General features: G+C 34.8%; 1 protein-coding gene across 2 annotated transcripts in view; it reads right to left on the reverse strand.

Moving 5' to 3' along the window:
* Positions 1-531: 531 nt before the first annotated feature.
* Positions 532-21,178, reverse strand: part of CDH7 (cadherin 7) — a 127,473-nt gene continuing 106,826 nt past the window's right edge. For both annotated transcript variants that reach the window (XM_032311015.1, XM_032311016.1), the window contains one exon: positions 532-7,812. In XM_032311015.1, coding sequence (XP_032166906.1) covers positions 7,319-7,812 — 494 coding nt within the window. In that variant the 3' untranslated portion in view covers positions 532-7,318. The remainder of the gene's footprint in view (positions 7,813-21,178) is intronic.

Raw genomic sequence — 21,178 nt, forward strand, 5'->3', positions numbered from 1 at the left:
ATTTTTTACCTTTGAAAAAGGTATAACAACACCTTCCTAGGGCAGTGCATAGGCTTATGAGAAGATTGAAATCACATATTAAATTTGATCTTTCTGAAACTTAAAGTGACATGTCAATGGAACATTTTTATTAAGATAATTTTGCATAAAATCAGTCACTTAGAAGAAAACATTGAACATTAATTACAACAGAATTCATTTTCTGTACCAAGTGGTCAGGAGGTACAGATTGGAAGCCAACTTGGTATTACCGTCACAGTTGAGAATGAGGACTAAAGAACTAGCCATTGCAAGTCTCAGGTGTTTTATCAAGAATTTGGGAAATTATTTTATTCTGCAATAAATTAATTTGCAACAAGGTTCTTAATATTTTTAAACACAACAAAGCACACATCAAGAAATCATGGCAGTAAACTGAGCTCTCATATTATCACTGGCTGGCTTTCCAAATTAATTTGCGTTCACTGTGCCCTTTGTATTCAGTCATTTGCTTGTATAGTTATGAAATGGTACTTTGCTTTATTTGATAAAAACAAACAAAAAAACTAAAATAGTTAGTACTCTAGCAGACTAGCTGCCTGAAAGATAGTGCTTGAGTTGAACAAAAATCATCTCTTCAGGTTCTGACATACATTCAGACCTCAAGGTTTTACTTGATGTCTCATTTCCAAGGCTAAATGGAACTACATTTTCAAAATTGATTTTTATAGTTAATTGAATTAGCATTTAAAAAACTATTTTATGTCAATTTATTCAAGTGACTCTTGTGTAAGTAAAAACATTGCAGAAAAAAAGGATCCAATTCTTTTTAATATAATAGGGCCTCTTAAAGATGCACTAACAGTTTCATTGAAAGTTATTCTGTATATTTTACTTATACAAATTGCTCATTTCTCTAACTTTTGTAAAAAAAATTCTGGAATCTATAGTAAAGAACAGCTTTACAAATATGCAGTAGCATTTTCAGCATTCTCATGTAATCTGATTTTAGAGATTGTATCTAGTAGCCATAATTATCTTTAAAAAAATGATAAAAGTTTCAGGTTAGCATTTAGCCTCAGATTGTGTGTGTGTGCATATGCTATAATACTCAATATATATATGCAACTTGAAACATAATATATATTAAATTTGTATAGTAAGCTCTTATTCCTTTTCAATTTTTGCCTTTAAAATCATTACAGGTAAAATGCAACTGCTGTATAGTGATATAATCTGCTTTAAAAAGATTACTTTTGAAGTATTGATCACACATTTAGCATACTACATATGTCAGATCTTGGTATTAAAAAATAGTGTTTACTAACAAAAAAATACAGCATAAAACAGGGGTGAAGCATATCATTTTTACAGCTTATAAAAATAAAAACCATTACCATTCTTTCACAAATTAATGCGATAAAAATGTAAGAGTTAACATCTTTGGGTATGAGTATGCTATACTTCTCAACATTCTCAATCTTTACATAGCTATTGCTGTATTTGTTTATAATTGTTCGGATGAGCATCAAATAATCAGATAACTAATATCTAAAGTTGAGTAGAAAGTTTATTAATACTCATTTTATGAGTAGATATCACTGACAAAGCAATAGTATCCTATCTATATTACTTTTTAATCTCTGATGGCATCTTCATTTATAAAAGGTTAAAGTAAGCTACTATAAGATATTGGAAGTACTTTGAAGTCATCAAAACAAGAGTACAGGATAGTTTTCATGTTAAGTCAATATTATTGTACTTAGTTCCTTGAAATCTATAAATTGTTAATTATACATCTGCCACTCATGACTGACAAAAACTTGGAACTCCCTAGGGTCACACTCTAGTTCCTCTGGTCTATTTCCTCCAATGTCTGGAAGATTTCTTAACTAACATTCATTATTGTCTTACAACAGATCTCCTCGGCTCCCATGAATTTGTTTTCTGTAACGAGGCTGGGATCAACTAAAGACCTTCATCTTCTACTCAGTCAGGATCAGGAGTGGGAAATAGTTGTTCCTTACTTGTAATCCCTCGAGCATCTGATATCCTTAATTCTGAATAGTGACTGAACTGGTTTGAATTAGACCCCAACGTTTAAAGACCTCATAAAACTGATTGTTTTTGAGTAGTGGCTTCACTCAATTATGCCAATTGTCTCTGAAAATTCTTTCCCAATTTAGGACACTAATTGCATGGTTTTTTTTTTCCTTAATGCACATTTCCAAAAACAGAAATTATCTGTGTTTACCATATAACAATACATATAATCAACCTTATTATATAATTTCCATAATTTTCCATAATAAAGCCTTACATTTTTTACAGCATTTTACAGTTTACACAGCACTTTCACTTAATCAGCTCACAAGCCTCTGCAACAGGATAGTAATTAACTCAATTTTAATCATGAAGATATAAAGGTTCAGAGAATTAGAATGGCATCCAGGGCATAGCAAAAATGTGCTAGAACTGGCTTATGACCCAGATTTTATAACCGCAGAGCAGGGCTACTTCGTGGTAACCACACTGAGAGTCAAGGCCAAAGCTCAGTGACATTCCATAATAAATAATTCAAACTCCATAGTCTGTGAGAACAGTGAAATCACATCTACACAATAAAAATAAAATAACACAATTATTTAGATAGTTCAGCTAAATGCTTTCCCCTTAATACCAAAATTCTTCTCCTTAAATTAAATTAAAATTTTAAAGCAAATATTTCTCCCTTCAGTCAATATCAGAGAGTCTGGTCTTATGGCGTATCCATAATTTGCCAAAGGACAATAATATATTGACATTCATAAGATAATTTTGGACCAGTTTTTTTTTTTTTTAATGTTGCTTTGGACATATTTTCCAATGCCTTCCCATCACACACACACACATACACACACAGGCACATGACCTTTTGCAGTTTAACTCTGCGCCTGTACAAGCTGACATAACGATGAAAAAGTGCCAGAATGCCATACATACTGGCTGCCTTGTTCTTGCTTGAAACATTGCCCCTAGAGTTGTACTTTACAATGGCTGCCGAAGCAGAGTCAAATAACTCCCATTTTTCTTGAGGACTTATCCCACTCCTCTGAAACAATTTCAATTACACTCAAAATGTATTTGCTATTACTCCTTCTTGCTCTTTTGGTTATGTTGATGATTAGCTAACATTTCTGCGTTAGTTGTGCCTGCCAGCCTTTCATATACCACCGTACATACAAATATACATTATTGATAATTTTTAAAAACTGTGTAATAACTGAAAATGAATTTCCTTCTCTATTGTCATATATACTGTATGTGCCTCCAGCCATCCCTGAACAGAAAGAGTTAAAAGTTGGAGCTTTCTTATTATCAACTTTAATTAGATCAACTGTAAATAAACCTTTGAATAGTGATTTAAAAACAATTAGGTTAATTAAAACAGTCTGTAAGTCAATCATGTCAAGATTGAAAGTTTGAAGATTAGTATTTACAGCTAGTGCTTAAAAACTTTAAAATATTTAGATTGCTTTTGCCTCTTGCAATATATCTAAACTTATTTTAAGCTTTTAAATTTTAGATTTAAAATTTTAAATTTTAAATTTGGATGTAACAAGTCTGTTTACATGGAAGTTCTTTGGGCACAAATATCACTCATATTTTATATAACTACAGTTTTTATATGAGAATAATTGCCAGTGCCTGTTCATCGTTAGTGTGGTAAACGTAATTGTGCATGAAGCTAAAATTTTAATTTTAAAACATCCTCAGAAGGCAGAGTGAAAAGGCAGCTATCATTACCTAAATATGATTGCTTCCTGTCTGTGTCCTTCATTTACCTAACCCCACTGTGGTCAGCCTCGGGTGTGAGCTTCCAGTCAAAAAAAGAAGTTTACCAGCTTCAGCTAATGGCTCACAGAAAGATCTACTCATTGCCTTCACAGAGGTGATCTTTTCTTGTTGTCTCCTTAATTTTGGTCTGCCACTGACCTTAGAGTATTGCTTTAACATAGAAATTGATCTGTGAATCTAGAATGATAATTTAGGCTTGATCTGCAAATGCCCACGTTCTTGATAAGATTTAGTTTGCATAGTCTTTATGCTGATTTAGAATTATGCAGTGATAATTCAGAATTGGGGCTTGGGCATACTTCCTTGACATGGACGGTAACAAGTAAAATGCAAACATTTTTAAGAAATTAGAGTGGCAAAAACATGCATTACTTTGTGCACCTTGTTTCTAATGGTGGCCCCAGATGGACAAATGGAAAATATTAAATTTATTGGCTTCCCATACTACAGTCTTCCCTGGAAATTATTAAGCCTTTACTTCCCACAATGAAGTGGAGCCTTTGTATTTGTAGCTCCAAGGACTTCATAATATGGAGTATATATGCATCTATGTTTAGGAGTAGGATAGAGCATACATTTCTTTGATGTCATTATTTGATATTCTATCGAATATCAAATATATAGTCCTACTATATTTACTGTCATGAGGTTTCCTTTACAAAGCAATACAAGGAGTGAAATGTTGGTAAATATTTAAAAACTGGCTCTCCAGGAAAAACAGGTAGTGTTTGCTGCTTTCCATGGTGGTCTCAATATTACCCCATGGCTAACTTCAATCCACCAAAATAATCTCTCTAGAAGGAGGGTTGAGAAGAGATGTAGGTCATTGGTTCTTAGGAGCTGGTTCTAGCTGGTTCGATACCACTGAATTTTAGTAACTAGATAAAGGTTTTTATATAAATGTTTTTAGAGAATGTCCTAACTAGGTTCAAACTTGATTTTATCAATCAGCTATTCCAGTGCCTCTCACATTCTGTGGAGATAATCATACATAGCATTAGATTTTAGAAGAAAAAGGAAAACAAAAATAACCAATTCACTTCTATTACCAGTAGGCTTAGCTAGAGTGCTTCATATCAATATCCTGTAAATTAGGGACATTCTTTCAGCCATCTCAAGCATTTTGAAAAAATACCACTGAAGCACGTTTATTCTGTATTGATGTGATTGTTCACACATAAAAGAGCAATGGGTATATGCAAGAATTTCAAATCTTTATTTAAATTTGAGCTTTTCTTTTCCCAATCTATGACCGGCAAATGTGAAAGAAAAAAAAAAAAGAAAAAAAAATATATATACTTGAAAACAAGAAAAAGCCAGGTGAATCGGTGAATGATGTGATGTTTCTTTTCTATAATACATTCAAACCTCCATTTAGTGATATGTGCAATGATCAGCAGTTTTGACATCATAATCCAAATGTACTAAACTATTTTATCTTCCTGCAGACAACAAGGGGATTATTACAAAACTGTTTTCTCAGCACCTTGTTGATTTAACACCTATATAGTTCCTACACCACACTCTGTTTTTCTTGAACTGGGTAAGTGTACTATGTATTTTTTTTTTTATTTGAAAAACTTACATATGTGACTAAAAGTCATGAACAGAATCTTTTACTGTTAGGAGTTTTTCATATATGTGCATATTAATTCATCAAGAAGCATATCTATCTAGACCTGAAACAATGTTTACAAAACTTTATTCAAATGAAAGGACTGTTTGTAGATAATCAGATTTATTGAATTATTTAGTTTGATGAAGCTGAAGGCCACGTTCACGTACTTTATTTCTAAAGATGAACTGAAAGTTTACAGAATCCTAGTTTCTCCTCATGTAATCAAAATATTGATATTCTGATTCCAGTGTTTGCCTTTCAGAAAGAAGCACTTTTAAAATGTAGTTTCCTATACAGTGTCCACTACCTGTAGATTTATTAGGAACCTGATAAATTATTTTTAAAAAGAGAAATGAAAGAAAAAAATCCATTCTTATTGAAATATATGTACACTAAACTAGTGCTATTCCAGGAAAAAAATGATAGGTGGAACTATTATAGTCATAAAGTTCTTATCCTAAGAAGCCTGTCTCAAATTTCAGCACGTGATCACTGGAAATTGCTCTTCTCATTTTGGCACATCTAAACCAGTACAGAAATCCTACATTGCTTGGTTAATTCTTGAGGAACAAATTAGCATCAGAATTTAAAGATGGATTTTTGAAATCTATAGCATTACATTGTTTAAGCTATAGTGAAAAAAAAAAAAGGTCTTTTACTCAATCTGTTTATAGTAAAGGAAGCTGGGGAAAACAAATTCTCAAAAGTCTTTGGAGCATATAGAACTTATGACCTTGAAAAATCTTGCATCAAAAAAAAAATCAATTCTGAAACCTTTCTAAAATACAAATATTTTGTTCCACTGTTTGGTACATTCTAATGGCTCAGATGAACGACTTCTATGTCCTTGTCGCTGCGCTCCTGTCTGAGATGTGAACAGCAGCAAAGCTCAACCGCTCGACTATTTTTTTCTCCATTTCCATGCTTCCTTTCCTTCATGTAGCTCAGACTGGAGAAAAATCAGCATGTTCTGACGAGTTGAATGCTATGAGGCAGTCAGATGGACCTGAATTCAGTGGAGATGGGAGCTCCAAAATAAATAGAACACCACGTGTCAAATAAAAAAGAAAGGAAAGATAGTCTCCTGTATAAATCAGAAGAGATAATCAACATCAATGAATAGACAGCAACTTTTTTCATACCTACACAAGCATCTCAAAATGATGGCAAACTTTAAGAATGATTGACCTTTTTCTTATTTGGAACACTTCATAATTTGTTTGCAAAACAACAGTTTATGTTGCCTTACACCAAATTTTATTGGCTTGTGTTGGAGGTTTGGGGAGATTTTTCTAAGAATTTATATATTGCTAAATGAAATATATTTGCTACCCAACAGCAATAAAATGCTGCTGGATTCTATAATCTAGCAAGCTAAAAGCATCACTGTAAATTAAATTTGTCCCAAGTTTTGATATGCAAGAAGTTCCAGGACTTTTCAATGGCTCATCGAGTTGTGTTCTTCTCATGGGCAGTGCCGTGAAGGTAGGTACAGGGTACGCTTGGTTCACGGACAACACAGGCCACTACTTACTCATCGAGGTTAGGTGCTTTGCAGGTATCTGAGAGTTGCTATCTATTCACAAACCACTGAGCATTTCGTTTTATCAAAAAGCCTTCCAATGCTCAGAGTCTGTGGTCAGTGCAGTCCCTTGGATAAGTCTAATGAAGTAAGTTATGCTTCACCAAGGCAAAAACCTAAACAGTTAAAAATGGAGAGATATTTACAACCGTTTTCTCTAGTAAGTCGAGTTCCTGTTTTCTTTATGGAGTGGGATTTTTTTTGTCATTTTTTGTTTTTGTTGAGTTTTTGTTTGTTTGTTTTTGTTTTTGTTTTTTTGCTTTTACTTTTTCTTCAGTACATTTCAAATTAAGGTCCCAGGGCTATGAGTACAAACTCTCCTGGCCGGTTCCATACATATCTGCAAGTCGTTTAAAGCGAGGCCCCCAGTCACTCAGGTAGTCATAATTCTGGTCAGAGTTTGAGCTGATGGAATCCAAGGAGCTGAGGGATTCGGCCACGGAGCCATTTCCTTCAAATGCGTACGTCTGCAAGGAATCGTAGGGGGGCGCACAGGGATCCACATCAGCTTCTTTCAGTCTTTCCCAGATAAATTCTCGAAAAATGACGTTGTCTGGGATGCTTTTAAAAGTGGGTCGACTCAAGAACTGAATTTCTGGAGTCACGTCCCTCCGAGTCTTGGTGTCTCTGATGACGTTCAGGTTTCTCAGGGCGGCCATGTCGAACGCTTCCGTGTCTTCCTCTCCGCCCCCCTCGTCGTCGTACCTCACGATATTTTCTCGGATGTCTCTCTCCTCGTCAAAAATGAGAGGCTCTTTTTTCCGTCTTCGCATGGTGACGATCAGGAGGATCAACACTAAACCAAGGAGACAGGAAAGGGAAAGTTTCAGTAAATCCCCAGCTGCCCCCCACCATGGTGAAATTGGGCCTATGACCTTGACTTACAGATTTCCTGCTCTTTAAAGGGAAATGAACTGACCGCCTCCCTGCATGGGAATTCAACAGCGGTAGATGTGCTAAAATTGCTAAAACGCCTTTAAAATAGGACACTTTTATACATCAAGAAACTCTTTTCCACACCTGTTCAGAACTGAGGTCTCCCTCTGTAAGGCAACCTCCAAAGTATTTGTTGGAGCAAATTGAAGGGCCATTTCAGGATAAATACAGTAATTTCAAAGCTGGGCAACACAAAGGTTTTTTTGTTTGTTTGTTTTGTTTTGTTTTTGTTTTTGAACTCCTTAATTGCTGGAAAGGCAAAGTGACATTCATAAATGTTTTAGGTCTAATTTAACAATTGCAATTTTGGAAGGAAATGGATTTTAGCATTTGGTCAGGTTCTTTGAAGAAATGCCTGGTACTTATCTAAGAAATTCCATTGTTAAATAAAACCCAGTATGTCAGGCCATATATGAAGATCAAAAGCTTTTCTATAGTAAATTGAGTCTCGCTTTCAGGATGAAATACTGAACATTACACATTCTTTACACATTCTACCTGGGGAGAGAAGTTGTGAGATTTTCAGCTTAGTCAAAGATAGATTTATCACAATTAATAAATAATAAAGCATATGGTTGCACTAGAAAACAACGGACACCAAATACACTGGCTTTTGGGGTTTAAAATATCTGAATATACTCTTGTATTTTTAGTTAGTATACACTACTAAGAAAGATTCTGTTTCACTCAGGCTATGGGCGACTGAATGCTAGCTGAATTGGGAACATATCAGATTTCATGGGCACTTGAATTAAGTATAAAAAAAGGTATTTTTGAATTTTAGAGTTCAAAATACATAGAGAATTATTGTTAATTTCCTTTTTGTTACATCAGCCAAATATATATATATTTTTGATGATCTGAAAGGCCCAGAGGGACCATTACTCTCAGCCTGCTTTTGAAAGACACTTAAAATATTTATATTTAAAATGTCTTATAAGGTTTTAATTTGGCATTAATAATACATTTGAGGGGCGCCTGGGTGGCTCAGTGGATTAAAGCCTCTGCCTTCAGCTCAGGTCATGATCTCAGGGTCCTGGGATCGAGCCCCACATCGGGCTCTCTGCTCAGCAGGGAGCCTGCTTCCTCCTTTCTCCTCTCTCTCCGCCTGCCTCTCTGCCTACTTGTGATTTCTCTCTGTCAAATAAATAAATAAAATCTTTGGAAAAAAAAATAATAATACATTTTAAAATAAAAAAAATAAAGCCAAAAAGGACATCAGTGTAATTCAGAATAATTAAAAACAAAGACTAGATGAGACATACTCCATCCCCTACCCTCAATCTGCTTTAAAAAAAAAAAAAAAGAAGTCTAAGCACTTACTTAAATAAGGCCTTTTTTTGTTGCAATATTCTGGCATGGGCCTTGAAAACAAATATATAGCTTTGTTGTCAAAATGGCCTTGGATAAAAGTTCAGCCTTTTCACATATTAGCTGTGTGATCTTGGGCCAGCAATTTAAACTAATGGAGCCTAGCCACATAAGATAATTATAGACAAATGTTTCCAGGTAAATTAGAGAGATTGGGGAATAAGGTAAGGAGAGGTATTAGAGTGACAAGTACTTGTTTGTGTGCCAAAGAGAACTTTTCATTGTTATCCTCTGACCGAGAACGTGAACTCAACATTTTTCCTCTGACCCAAGAAAAACAATGAAATGAGGTAAGAAAGTAGAAGTTGTAGCAAACATATGGCAAGGCACGTGTACTAAAGACTGAATGAGAGACAGAAAAGACAGTAAAGGTGAAAAATGAAGGTCTGCAAATAGGACTTATCATTTGGCCCTCAGGGTAGTTCTCTGGGGAATGTGTGTTCTTGTTTGACGGTGGTCTGAGGCATGTGAAACATCCTGCCTGTGGTCAATGAATAAAATGCAATAGGTGGGAACAAAGTATCCTCTACTTCCAACTGCCCCAAAGCCTTTGCGCTTTCTAGAACACTATGAGCCTAGTGCTCTGTATAAGGTCATTGAGATACAAGCTGAGAGCTCAAGTGACAATTTTCTAGTTCAGAGAAAGACACGCCAGTAAATTTTAAGACATATGGATAAATAATATTTTAGATTTATGTATAAATATAGCTTCTGAAACTTTTTATATGGTTCCGCCCAAAATAAAAGTCATTGCAACAGAGGGACAAGGTAATATTTTCTCAGAAGTCAGATAGAGATAATGGAAAGGTAAGCATCAGAATGATGGGTGGACAGGTAGAGGCAGGAATAAGAGAAATCTGTCACCCACATTGGAAGCAGAATTGAGGGGGAGCAAATATCCAAATGAGTGCAAGAGGATACAAGAAATGAATGGGCATCGGGGTGCCTGGGTGGCTCAGTGAGTTAAGCCTCTGTCTTCAGCTCAGGTCATGATCTCAAGGTCCAGGAATGAGTCCCGCATGGGGCTCTCTGCTCAGCGGGGAGCCTGCTGCCCCCTCTCTCTCTCTGCCTGCCTCTCTGCCTACTTGTGATCTCTCTCTGAGTCAAATAAATAAATAAAATCTTAAAAAAAAAAAAAAATGAGCATAAAAGTGAATGAGGCTATGAAGAGAGTAAGATATTATGTAATAATTAGTTGTTCTTTTAATTTAAAATCTTTTAATTTAAAAATTAAAAAATTTAATTTAAAATTTTAATTTAAAATTTAGGAAAAAATGTCAAAATTTCCAATTCTCTTTCCTTCATATAATTACAATGAATCTTTTCATATATATATATATATATATATATACACACACACACACACATTTTACTTATACATATATAGGTATATATATTTATATGTTACATTTTGTTTTATATGCTATTTTAACATAAAACATATTTCTTATGTTCTATTGTAAATATATTTTCATGCTACAGAAAAACTTACTTTTTAACACTCAAGCATAGTGCTCAGTAAAAGTGAAACATGAAAGAACCCATAGGTGTGTCAGCCCTCAGGTTCAGTACCTATTAAGGATATTAATATCTTATAGAGTTTATTTTATTTCTCAATCTTGCCTGAAGCTGAGAAAAATGAAGTGTTTTAGGAGGTTAGAAAATTTAACATTTCAATGACTTAGGAGAATATTAATTTCTAACTGCATGAGCCCATATAAAAAATAAAATTTAACCTTTACGTAGAACAAGTATTAAGTGCTCTTCAGGGTCTATGGAGATAATCCCTGTATTAAAAAGAATATTTTCTGCTTAAGTAAGCACAAGATTATATAGTTTAAGAGGTTTTTCTCATATGTCTTTTCTGTCATATGGATAATACTTATGAGTGAAGACAGAAAAGACCTAGTCTAGACAGCGTGGCACTTATAATGTGTTGTTCGTGAGTTTATATACGGTTAACAAATGTGTGTTAACCATTTATTACAGGCATTGGGTGTGATGATGTAAAGTTGCACACAGAAGCAGGCAAAGCACATTTCTTCATGGAACTTATAATGACATGGGCAGGCTATTAATCAAATAGCAAGAACTAAATGTAAAAGTAAAACGATGATAATTATTCCCAAAGAAGAAAATATGATCTTTTAAAGGTCTACGGTAGAAGAAACAGATCCACACAAGGCAGATTTACGTGCCCCTGCAGGCCGAGGCTAGGTGATACGGGAGATCATACTTGGCACAAACAAGCAGTCAGCAAAGGCTGGAGCTGACAGGGCTGAGGAGGAGAGAACGAGGTGGGAGATAACCAGTGCGGCTTAAGGACCGCCTCCGTGATTGTCTATGCTCTTAAAAAATCGTACTGACTGATCTCAGGAAGAAGGGGAAAGAAGATGTTAAGAAAGCAATTACAATGCTACTGCAATTCCTGTGTTGTGACTCAGTTCGTTAACATCCAGCATTTTCAGTCTCCCAGTCATGCAGACAATAGTGCTGGTGATTGGCAAAACTGTTTAACAGAGAGGATCTCTGCATCCAAACAGCTCAAACGTGGTAACCCTGTATTTACAAAGATAAATGTATGATAAATCATGATGTAATTCACTCAGAGAGAGGACACACATACACAGGTACACAGGTACTAAGGAGCCTGCAGACCAGAACAGCACCCTTCTCCCAAACAGAAATAAATAAAAGGGAAGATGAAGAAAAGCACAGATGTGTAAAACACACAGCACACTCTACAGCAGTGGACCCCTCTATTCTCAGCATCACTGTAGTCTGTGACAGATACACATCCATTTTTACTTAAATCCTCTTTAAAGTATTTCAAGTCCCACTTAACACACTTCTTGGAGGTTAACCATAGCATTATTGGTCATGATAATTAAGAGGCCCCCTCTCCAACAAACTTCCATCGTCAAATGTCTTACTCTCTTGAAGACAGCAGACACTTGAAAAGTCATTCGGGTTTGTTCTAGAAGTACTTATAGTGTATTCTCAGCTGCTGAATTCAATGCCCGATTGTTATCCCGAGTCCTCGGCAATGAATTATCTAAGCTTGCAATGTCTGAATGCTCAATATTCAGTTTTGGTCCCCAGAACATTTGCACAGATGTGGCACAAATTGGTACTATGGCTAGATAAGTCTTCTTATAATAAAGAAAAACTATTCCCTTTATTTCAAATTTTGAATCAATTCATTTAAAACCACTCAGTCATGTGAACTACTATCACAGTTCTTTTCCAACCTAAAACTCTATAAAAAGTTCTTGCTTTAAATCAAATTGCAAGACCTTAAATACTGTTAAATATCACTTTGTTGAGTTTAACCTACGGTTTAGAGACTCACCAAAAGTTAAAACCTAAATTTCTCTTAATTCAACATTTTTCAACATTATTTTCAACATTTCAACATTCAACATTGATTCAACATTTTTTACTGGGCATTGATTTTCAACTGTAATCCCTATAAGGTCAGTGATTTTATTCCCCACAGATATATCTTGAGCACAAAAAGCAATACTTGATAATAAATAAGCACTCAAAACATATTTGTTAAATATAGTATGGGTTGGAGATATGCAGGTAACTCTTGCCATTGTGAAGTTCAGTATTTTATATAAGAAAATATAACTAGTATATGATTATATAGCAATATAATGCATGCTAGGTAAATATGTATGGGAAGGTATGCTTTGGCCAGGTTGCTCAAAGTCTCACAAAAGAGATGACATGCAGTAAGACTTGAAGGATAAGCTACTGTCACCTAGAAATACCATTTTCTCTCTGTTTCTGTGAATAATCAGAATTTCTTATTAGTCAATAACATGGCTGTCTAAATCTTCACTATCCAACAGGGTAGCTGCTAGCCACACGTGGCGACTGAGCATCTGAAGTGTGGCCATCCCTATTTGAAACATGAACTGAGATGTGCTTTTAGTTTAAAATAGACATGTGATGTTCAAGACAATTGTTAATGTTAAAATTGTTCATGTAAACTATATTTTTATTGATTACATGTTAAATTATAGGTTTGTTAATACTGCATTAAATATCTTATTAGCATTTACTTCCTTTGTTCCTCTTTAGTTTTGCTAATGAGGCTACTTGAAGTTTTAAAATTACATATGTAGTTAACCCTTGTGAATCATAATATATTTCTTGGGACAAAATGAAATCTTAATTCTGTATGATCTTAAGGTATACTGCTCTAAAATTTTATTGCCAAATGACATATTGAACAGCAAAGTAACTATTATATGACAATTATTACTGTGTCTATTAGGTGTAACTGAAAAATGACCTACTTTAAATGAAAAATCTGCTAGTACAATCTGTATCCAAGTTGAATAATTTATTATAAATAATTATCCACATCCATGTGCGAGCAGAACTTAGCCCTTCAATACCTTTGTTTTTCAACTCCTCACTATCTTTTGATCTTGTTGATTTGCGTAAAGATTACTAAAAATCTGTTAATTTTCTCCATTTGCCACTAATTAAGTTTCTCTAACTTTCTTTAATTTTGAACTTGAACTTTGGTGGCTTCAGATCAGAAACAACCATGACAGAAATATTTCAGCTCTTTTCAGGGTCACTTCCAAGTTCCCAAAACTTTCTCCATGCCTGGAGCTACACCAGAGTTCTATATTCTCACCAAAAAAAATAGGTCATTGAGTGATAATTTTCCAATCCATGATTTATCTTCAACTACACTCAATGTTACTGACTTTTCTTTTTTATAAAAGTAGCCTATTTCATATTTCCATATTCTTATATCCTGATTGTCCTGAAGCCAGAGAATCTGAGTTTTTTGGAGTTATTCCTCCGAGACTAAGGTCATCAATGGTCTTGTTAACATCTGCCCAATCCAAAGGGCATTAGTCAGCCCTTAGCTTACAGGGCCAGTCTATCATATATGACATAGATCTTCAACCAGGAAAAATGATGCAAGTGAGTTTTCTTGAATTAATAGACTATTACAGGAATTCTTACAATTAAAAAAAAAAAGTTTTACTCTCTCCTCTCAAATCATGCTCTGGTGGCTGCTCTTCTCTAGGTAATACCTAGGGTAAATATTTCTCAAATTCTGTATGTGGCTTCTTTTTTTTTTTCACCCAATACTCTTTCAACATGAGCTCAATGAAATCCAAAAATTCAACTATTTTCTGTATATGACAATTGGTGAGGTCTCTGACATATAAATCTCCCATCTATCTTCATTAATGATTAGGCATAATTTTTACTGATAATAAAAACAATATGGGCTGCTCAGAATATAGTAAATACTTAATGCATGGAAACTGTAATTTTTAATTATTACTATCACTTATTTTACTATAACAACTTTCTGCCCAGGGGCACCTGGGTGGCTCAGTGGGTAAAAGCCTCTGCCTTCAGCTCGGGTCATGATCCCAGGGTCCTGGGATCCAGCCCCACATTGGGCTCTCTGCTCAGCAGGGAGCCTGCTTCCCCTTCTCTCTCTGCCTGCCTCTCTGCCTACTTGTGATCTCTCTCAGTCAAATAAATAAATAAAAATCTTTAAAAAAAAAAAAAAACAACTTTCTGTCCAAATATAGTTTTCCAGATTTTAACCCATTAACTTCAATCTGTTTCAATTTGTGTTTTCTCAAAATAATATCCACACCAGAAACTTCCAGGTCATCTTGGACTCTAACTTCACTTCCTCCTTGTATTTACCTCTTATTCATCTCACTACCTTAATGAACCAATTATTGCGTAGTGTAACTCCTGAAGTGTACCTCAAATCCCCCACTTAAACCCACATTTACACTGACTCACACCTGGTCTAGCTCTAGCTCCAGGCATCCCACTAAAGCAGCCGCAGCCCCGCAGCCCAGTATTCCCCAAGATCCCTAGTTTCCCAGACAAGCAAAAACTAAAGGCGTTCATCACCACTAAATCAGACTTCCAAGAAAAGTTAAAATGTCTTTAAGTGGAAAAGGCTATAACTAAAAATACAATACATGAAAGAAAAAACTCACTAATAAAGGCAAATATATAATAAAGGCAATGGATCGGCCACTTAAAAATCGTGTGTGCAAAATTAAACCAAAAAGATGTAAAATATGACATCAACAACATAAAATGTGTGTGGGGGGGAGGGAGAGTACAAATGTAGTACTTTTTCAGAATGCACTGGAAATTAAGTGACTATCAGCTAAAAACACACTGCTACATTTATAATGTTGGTGCACAGGAACCTCATACTAACCAAAACCAAACCCGCAAAAGAATCTAACAAATCCAAAGACCTACAACGGATACACACACACAAAAATAAAGAAAAACATCAAACCACAAGTAATCAAAAGCAGAAAGAAACAGAGAATTACAAAAACAATCAGAAAGCAATAAGTAATAGTAATAAACATATACCTATCAATACATTTTAAATGTAACTGGTCTAAATGATCCGATCACAAGGTATACCGTGGCTGAATGGATAAAAACAACATCCATTTATATGCTGCTTCCAAGAGACTCACTTTATATCTAAAGGCACATTCAGACTGAAGGTGGAGGGGTAGAAAAAGATATTCCATGAAAATGGATATAAAGCTGGATCAGGACTCATATCAGATGAAATATACTTAAAACAAAGACTGTGACTCCAAAAAAAGAAACAATATTAACATTTCCAAATACCTATGCAGCCAACATATGATCATGTAAATATGTAAAGCAAATTTAAGCAGACATAAAGGGAAAAACTGACAGTAATAGAAAATAGCGGGGGGACTTTAACAATCTACTTACATCAATAAATAAATCATCCAGACTGAAAATCAATACGAAAAAATTGGCCTTAAACAACACATTAGACCAAATGGCTTAACAGATATATAGAGAACATTTCATCTAAAAACTTCAGACTGCATTTTTTTTTGAAGTGCACATTGAACATTCTCCAGGAGAGATCACATGTTAAGCTGCAAAACAAGTTACAATAAATTCAAGAAGATTAAAATTATATCCAACATCTTTTCTAACCACAGTAGTGTGAAAGTAGAAATCAATCATGGAAAGATTTCTAGAAAAACAAAACAAAACATGTGGAGGACTGAAGCACATGCTACTAAACAATGTGTCAATAAATAAATTAAAGTTGGAAATAAATACCTTGAGACAAATGAAAATAAAAATGAAAACACAGCTTTTCAAAATCCACAGGATACAGCAAAAGCAATTCTAAGAGTAAAGTTTATAGTGATATAGGTCTACCTCAAGTAAAATCCCAAATAAACCATCTAACTTTATGCCTAAGAGAAGGAGAATATTGACAAGCAAATTCCAAAATTAGAAGAGAAAGGAAATGATAACAATCTGAGTGAAAATACATTAGATACTTAAAAAATAGAAAAGATCAATGCATAACTAAGAACTGTTTTTTTTGAAAAGATAAACAAAATTGATAAACGTCTAGCCAGAGTTTTCAAGAGAAAAACACAACCATACAAATAAAATCAGAAAAAGAAGTTAAAATGATACAACAGAAATAAAAACGATCATAGCAGACTACTATAATTATACACCAACAAATAGAAGAACTTAGAAAAAAATGATAAATTCCTAGAAATGCAAACTTTTGAGATTATGGAAAAACAGAAAATCTGAATAGGCCAATTACAAGTAATGATACTGAATTAGTAATTAAAAAACAAACAAACAAAAAAAACTTCTCCAGAAAATGAAGAGGAAGGACTGCTTCCAAATCCTCTACAAGGCCATCATTACTCTGATACCAAAACCAAAGATATTGAAAAAAAAAAAAATTACAGGATATCCCTGATGAAACAAATGCAAAAATCCTCAACAAACTATTAGCAAAACAAATTCAGCATTATGTTAAAAAAACTATACCCCATGTGGCACGTGAATGGTTCAGTTGATTAAGCGTCTGACCCTTGATTTTGGCTCAGGTCATGATCTTGGTGTCCTGGGATCCAGTCCTGTAATGGGCTCCCTGCTCAGTGGGGAGTCTGCTTATCTCCCTCTCCTTTTGCCCCTCCCTCTGCTCTCTCTCTCAAATAAATAAATCTTAAAAATATAAAAATTATACCCCATGATTATGTGGAATTTATGCCAAGGATGTTTCAACATCTGCAAATCAATCAACATTATATAACACACTAACAAAAAATGCTAAAAATCATATGATCTCATTAGATGCAGAAAGAGCAACTGACATAATTCAACATCCATGTATGATAAAAAACCAAGGTGAGTATAGAAGAATCACACCTCAACATAAGAAAGGTCATGTATGTCAAGCCCATAGCTAACATCATACTTAAGGGTAAAAACTAAAAGCTTTTACTCTAAGACACAAGGCAAGAATGCCCACCCTGGCCATTTTTATTCAACACAATTAGTCACCACAATTAGGCAAGGGGGAAAAAAGGCATCTAAATTGGAAAATAATGAAACTGTCACTTTTTGCAAATGACATGATACTGTATACAGAAAACCTTAGACTCCACCAAAAACTACCAGAACAAATAAATGAATTCAGTAAAAGTTGCAGAATACAAAATTAGAAATATAAATACAAAATCCTGAATACAAAATACAGAAATAGGTTGCATTTCTCTATACTATAACAAGCTACCAAGAAAGAGAAATGAAGAAAGCAATCACATTTACAATTTTATTAAAAAAAATTACTTAAGGGGGCACCTGGGTGGCTTGATGGTTAAACAGTCTGCCTTCGGCTTGGGTCCTGATCCAGAGTCCTGAGACTGAGCCCCACATTGGGCTCCCAGCTCAGCAGAGAGTCTGCTTCTTTTTTCTCCCTCTACTCCTCCCCCAGCTTGTTCTCTTTCTCCCTCTCTCAAAATAAATGGATAAAATCTTTTAAAAAATTGCCTAGGAATAAATTTAACCAAGGAAGTAAGAGACCTGTATTCTGAAAACTATGACACGGATGAAAGAAATTGAGGATGGCTCAAATCAATGGAAAGGTAAACCATACTCATGGATTGGAAAAATATTATTTTAAAATGTCTGTACTATCCAAAGCAAACTACAGATTCAATGTAATCCCTTGAAATTACCAATGTTAGTTTCCACAGGATTACAACAAAGAATCCTGAAATGTATATGGAACCTCAAAAGACCCCAAATAGCCAAACCACTCCTGAAAGTGAACAAAGTCAGAGGTGTCATGCTTCCTGATTTCAACCTATACTAGAGAGCTATAGCAATTAAAACCGTATGGTGCTAGCACAAAAACAGACACATAAATCAATGGAATAGAAAAGAAAGGCCAGAAGTAAATGCACACAACTATGGTCAATTTATGACAAAGAAGACATGAATATACAACAGGGAAAAGACCATCTTTACAGAGGATGGTGCAGGGAAAACCTGACCACTTTCTTAGAACATAAACAAAAATAAATTCAAAATGGATTAAAAGACTTGAATGTAAGACCTGAAACCATAAATCCCCTAGAAGAAAACATAGTAAGCTCTTTGACACTGGTCTTAGCAATATGTTTTTGAACCTGTCTCCTAAGGCAAGAACAAAAAAACCTAAAAGAAGCAATTGGGAGGGGCGCCTGGGTGGCTCAGTGGCTTGGGCCTCTGCCTTTGGCTCAGGTCATGATCCCAGGGTCCTGGGGTTGAGCCCCACATCAGGCTCTCTGCTCAGCGGGAAGCCTGCTTGCTCCACCTCTCTCTCTCCGCCTGCCTCTCCTCCTACTTGTGATCTCTCTCTCTGTCAAATAAATAAATTAGATTAAAAAAAAAAAGCAGCAATTGGGAATACATCAAAATTTTTACACAATGAAGGACAACATTAGTAAATGAAAAGGCAACCTACAGAATGGAAGAAGATATTTGCAAATCATGTATTTGATTAGGGGTTAATATCCAAAATATACAAAGGACTTACATACCTTAATATCAAAAACAAAAAAGCAAACAACCCAATTAAAAATGGTTACAGAACGTGAATAGTAGTTTTTCTAAAGAAGACATACAGATAGCCAACAGGAACATGAAAAGATGCTTAACATCACTAATCACCAGGGAAATCAGATTCAAAACCATAAGATTACCTCACACCTGTCAGATTGACAACTGTCAAAAAAACAACAAAAAAATAAGTGTTGGCATGGGTGTAGAGAAAAGAAAAGACTTGCACACTGTTGGTGGGAATATAAATTGGTGTAGCCACTATGGAAAACAGTACAGAGTTCCCTCAAAAGGTTAAAAATACCATAAAATCGAGTAATTCCACTTCTGGTTGTTTATCCAAAGAAAACCAAAGCACCAATTCAAAGACATACATGTCTTGAGGCACTTCCATACTTTGTGTTCCCTCTCTCTCTCTCTCTCTCTCATACATATATATGTATGCATGTATATGTAAATATACACCTACCTACACACAATGGAATATTATTCAGCCACAAAAAAGAATGAAATCTTGTCATTTGCAACAACATGGATGGGTCTAGAGTGTATTATCCTCAGAGAAAGACAGATACTGAATGATTTTTATATGTGGAATCCAAAAAAAAAAAGAAAGAAAGAAAACCAAAACCAGAAACAAATTGAAACAGACTCAGGAAATAAACTGTGGGTTTATTTAAACTAGGGAGTTACTAGGAAGTGGGCAAAATAGGTAAGGGAGACTAAGTCGTCCAATCCTTAAGTTATAAAATAAGACCTGGAAATGTAATGGATAGGGAATGTAGTCAATAATTTTGTAATAGTTTTGTATGGTGATAAATGGTAACTAGATTTATCATGAGGATCATTTCATATAAAAATATCAGATCACTATGATGTACACCTGAAATTAATAGGATATTGTATGTCAGGTATACTTCAGTTAAAAAGACAAAGACTAATGGTGGTGAGCTGTGCTTAATCTAATTAGTAGGTGAGACATTCCCCACCCCAAGTAGGTAAAACTGAAGCTGGTCTAAAAGGATAGTGTGAGCCCAACAGGTGAAGGGACTCAGGAAAAATCTTTTTGTAACAGGGAGGCATGTTTGAAACTAAGGGAAAGGCAGCGATGTGGCTCTTCCTTCAGGGTGAGTGAAGGATTAGACGGGCTGATACCTTCAAGAGGTGAGCAGGTGTCAGAACATGTCTTGCTTTGTGGGCCATGAGAACCATTTGGATTTTATGTAAGTACATTTGATGCTTCTGAAATGTCTCAAGCAAGGAAATAATCTATGTTTTAAAAAGTGAAATGATAGGAAAAAAACAGGGGTGCTACTGCAGTCTGATGATCAAAGACAGATGTCATTGGAAGTGACATCTAAGCTAAGATGTAAAGGGTGAGAGAATTCAACTTGTCATTTTGTCTGGATCTATGTGCTGCAGAATCGGAGATATATGCAGATCCTTAGTCACAAAAGGCCAGAATTTGAACTTGTACTTATGAACCTACTCTATTATTTATAGCCACAAAGAATAAATGAAAATTTATATTTGATACAATCTAAGCATGTGCATGAGGTAAAGTAGATAACAACTATAGCATTTTTGACTAAAATTTAAGCTGAATTTTAACAACAAATGCATTAACTTTGAAATACTGCAGTATTTTCTCTACCTTTAGATAGATTTGGAAAATCATATATTCAGATTTATTTTTTCTTGAGCCCTTGTAGATATGCAGGGCTATTAACTCAAAAATACAATGTCAGTATTTTAATTGTGTGCCATATCTACTTTATAGAAAAAAATAAAGAGGCTGGATTTCAGACAAAATGCCCTAAAATCATATAATCTTAGGAAATGAGAAAGTCTGGCTGTAATGGAGATACTATTTATGGATAAGGACAAAAATAAAATCAAACCCTCTTTCC

This window comes from Mustela erminea, chromosome 13 (assembly GCF_009829155.1).
Source record: "Mustela erminea isolate mMusErm1 chromosome 13, mMusErm1.Pri, whole genome shotgun sequence".
Classification (NCBI taxonomy): domain Eukaryota; kingdom Metazoa; phylum Chordata; class Mammalia; order Carnivora; family Mustelidae; genus Mustela; species Mustela erminea.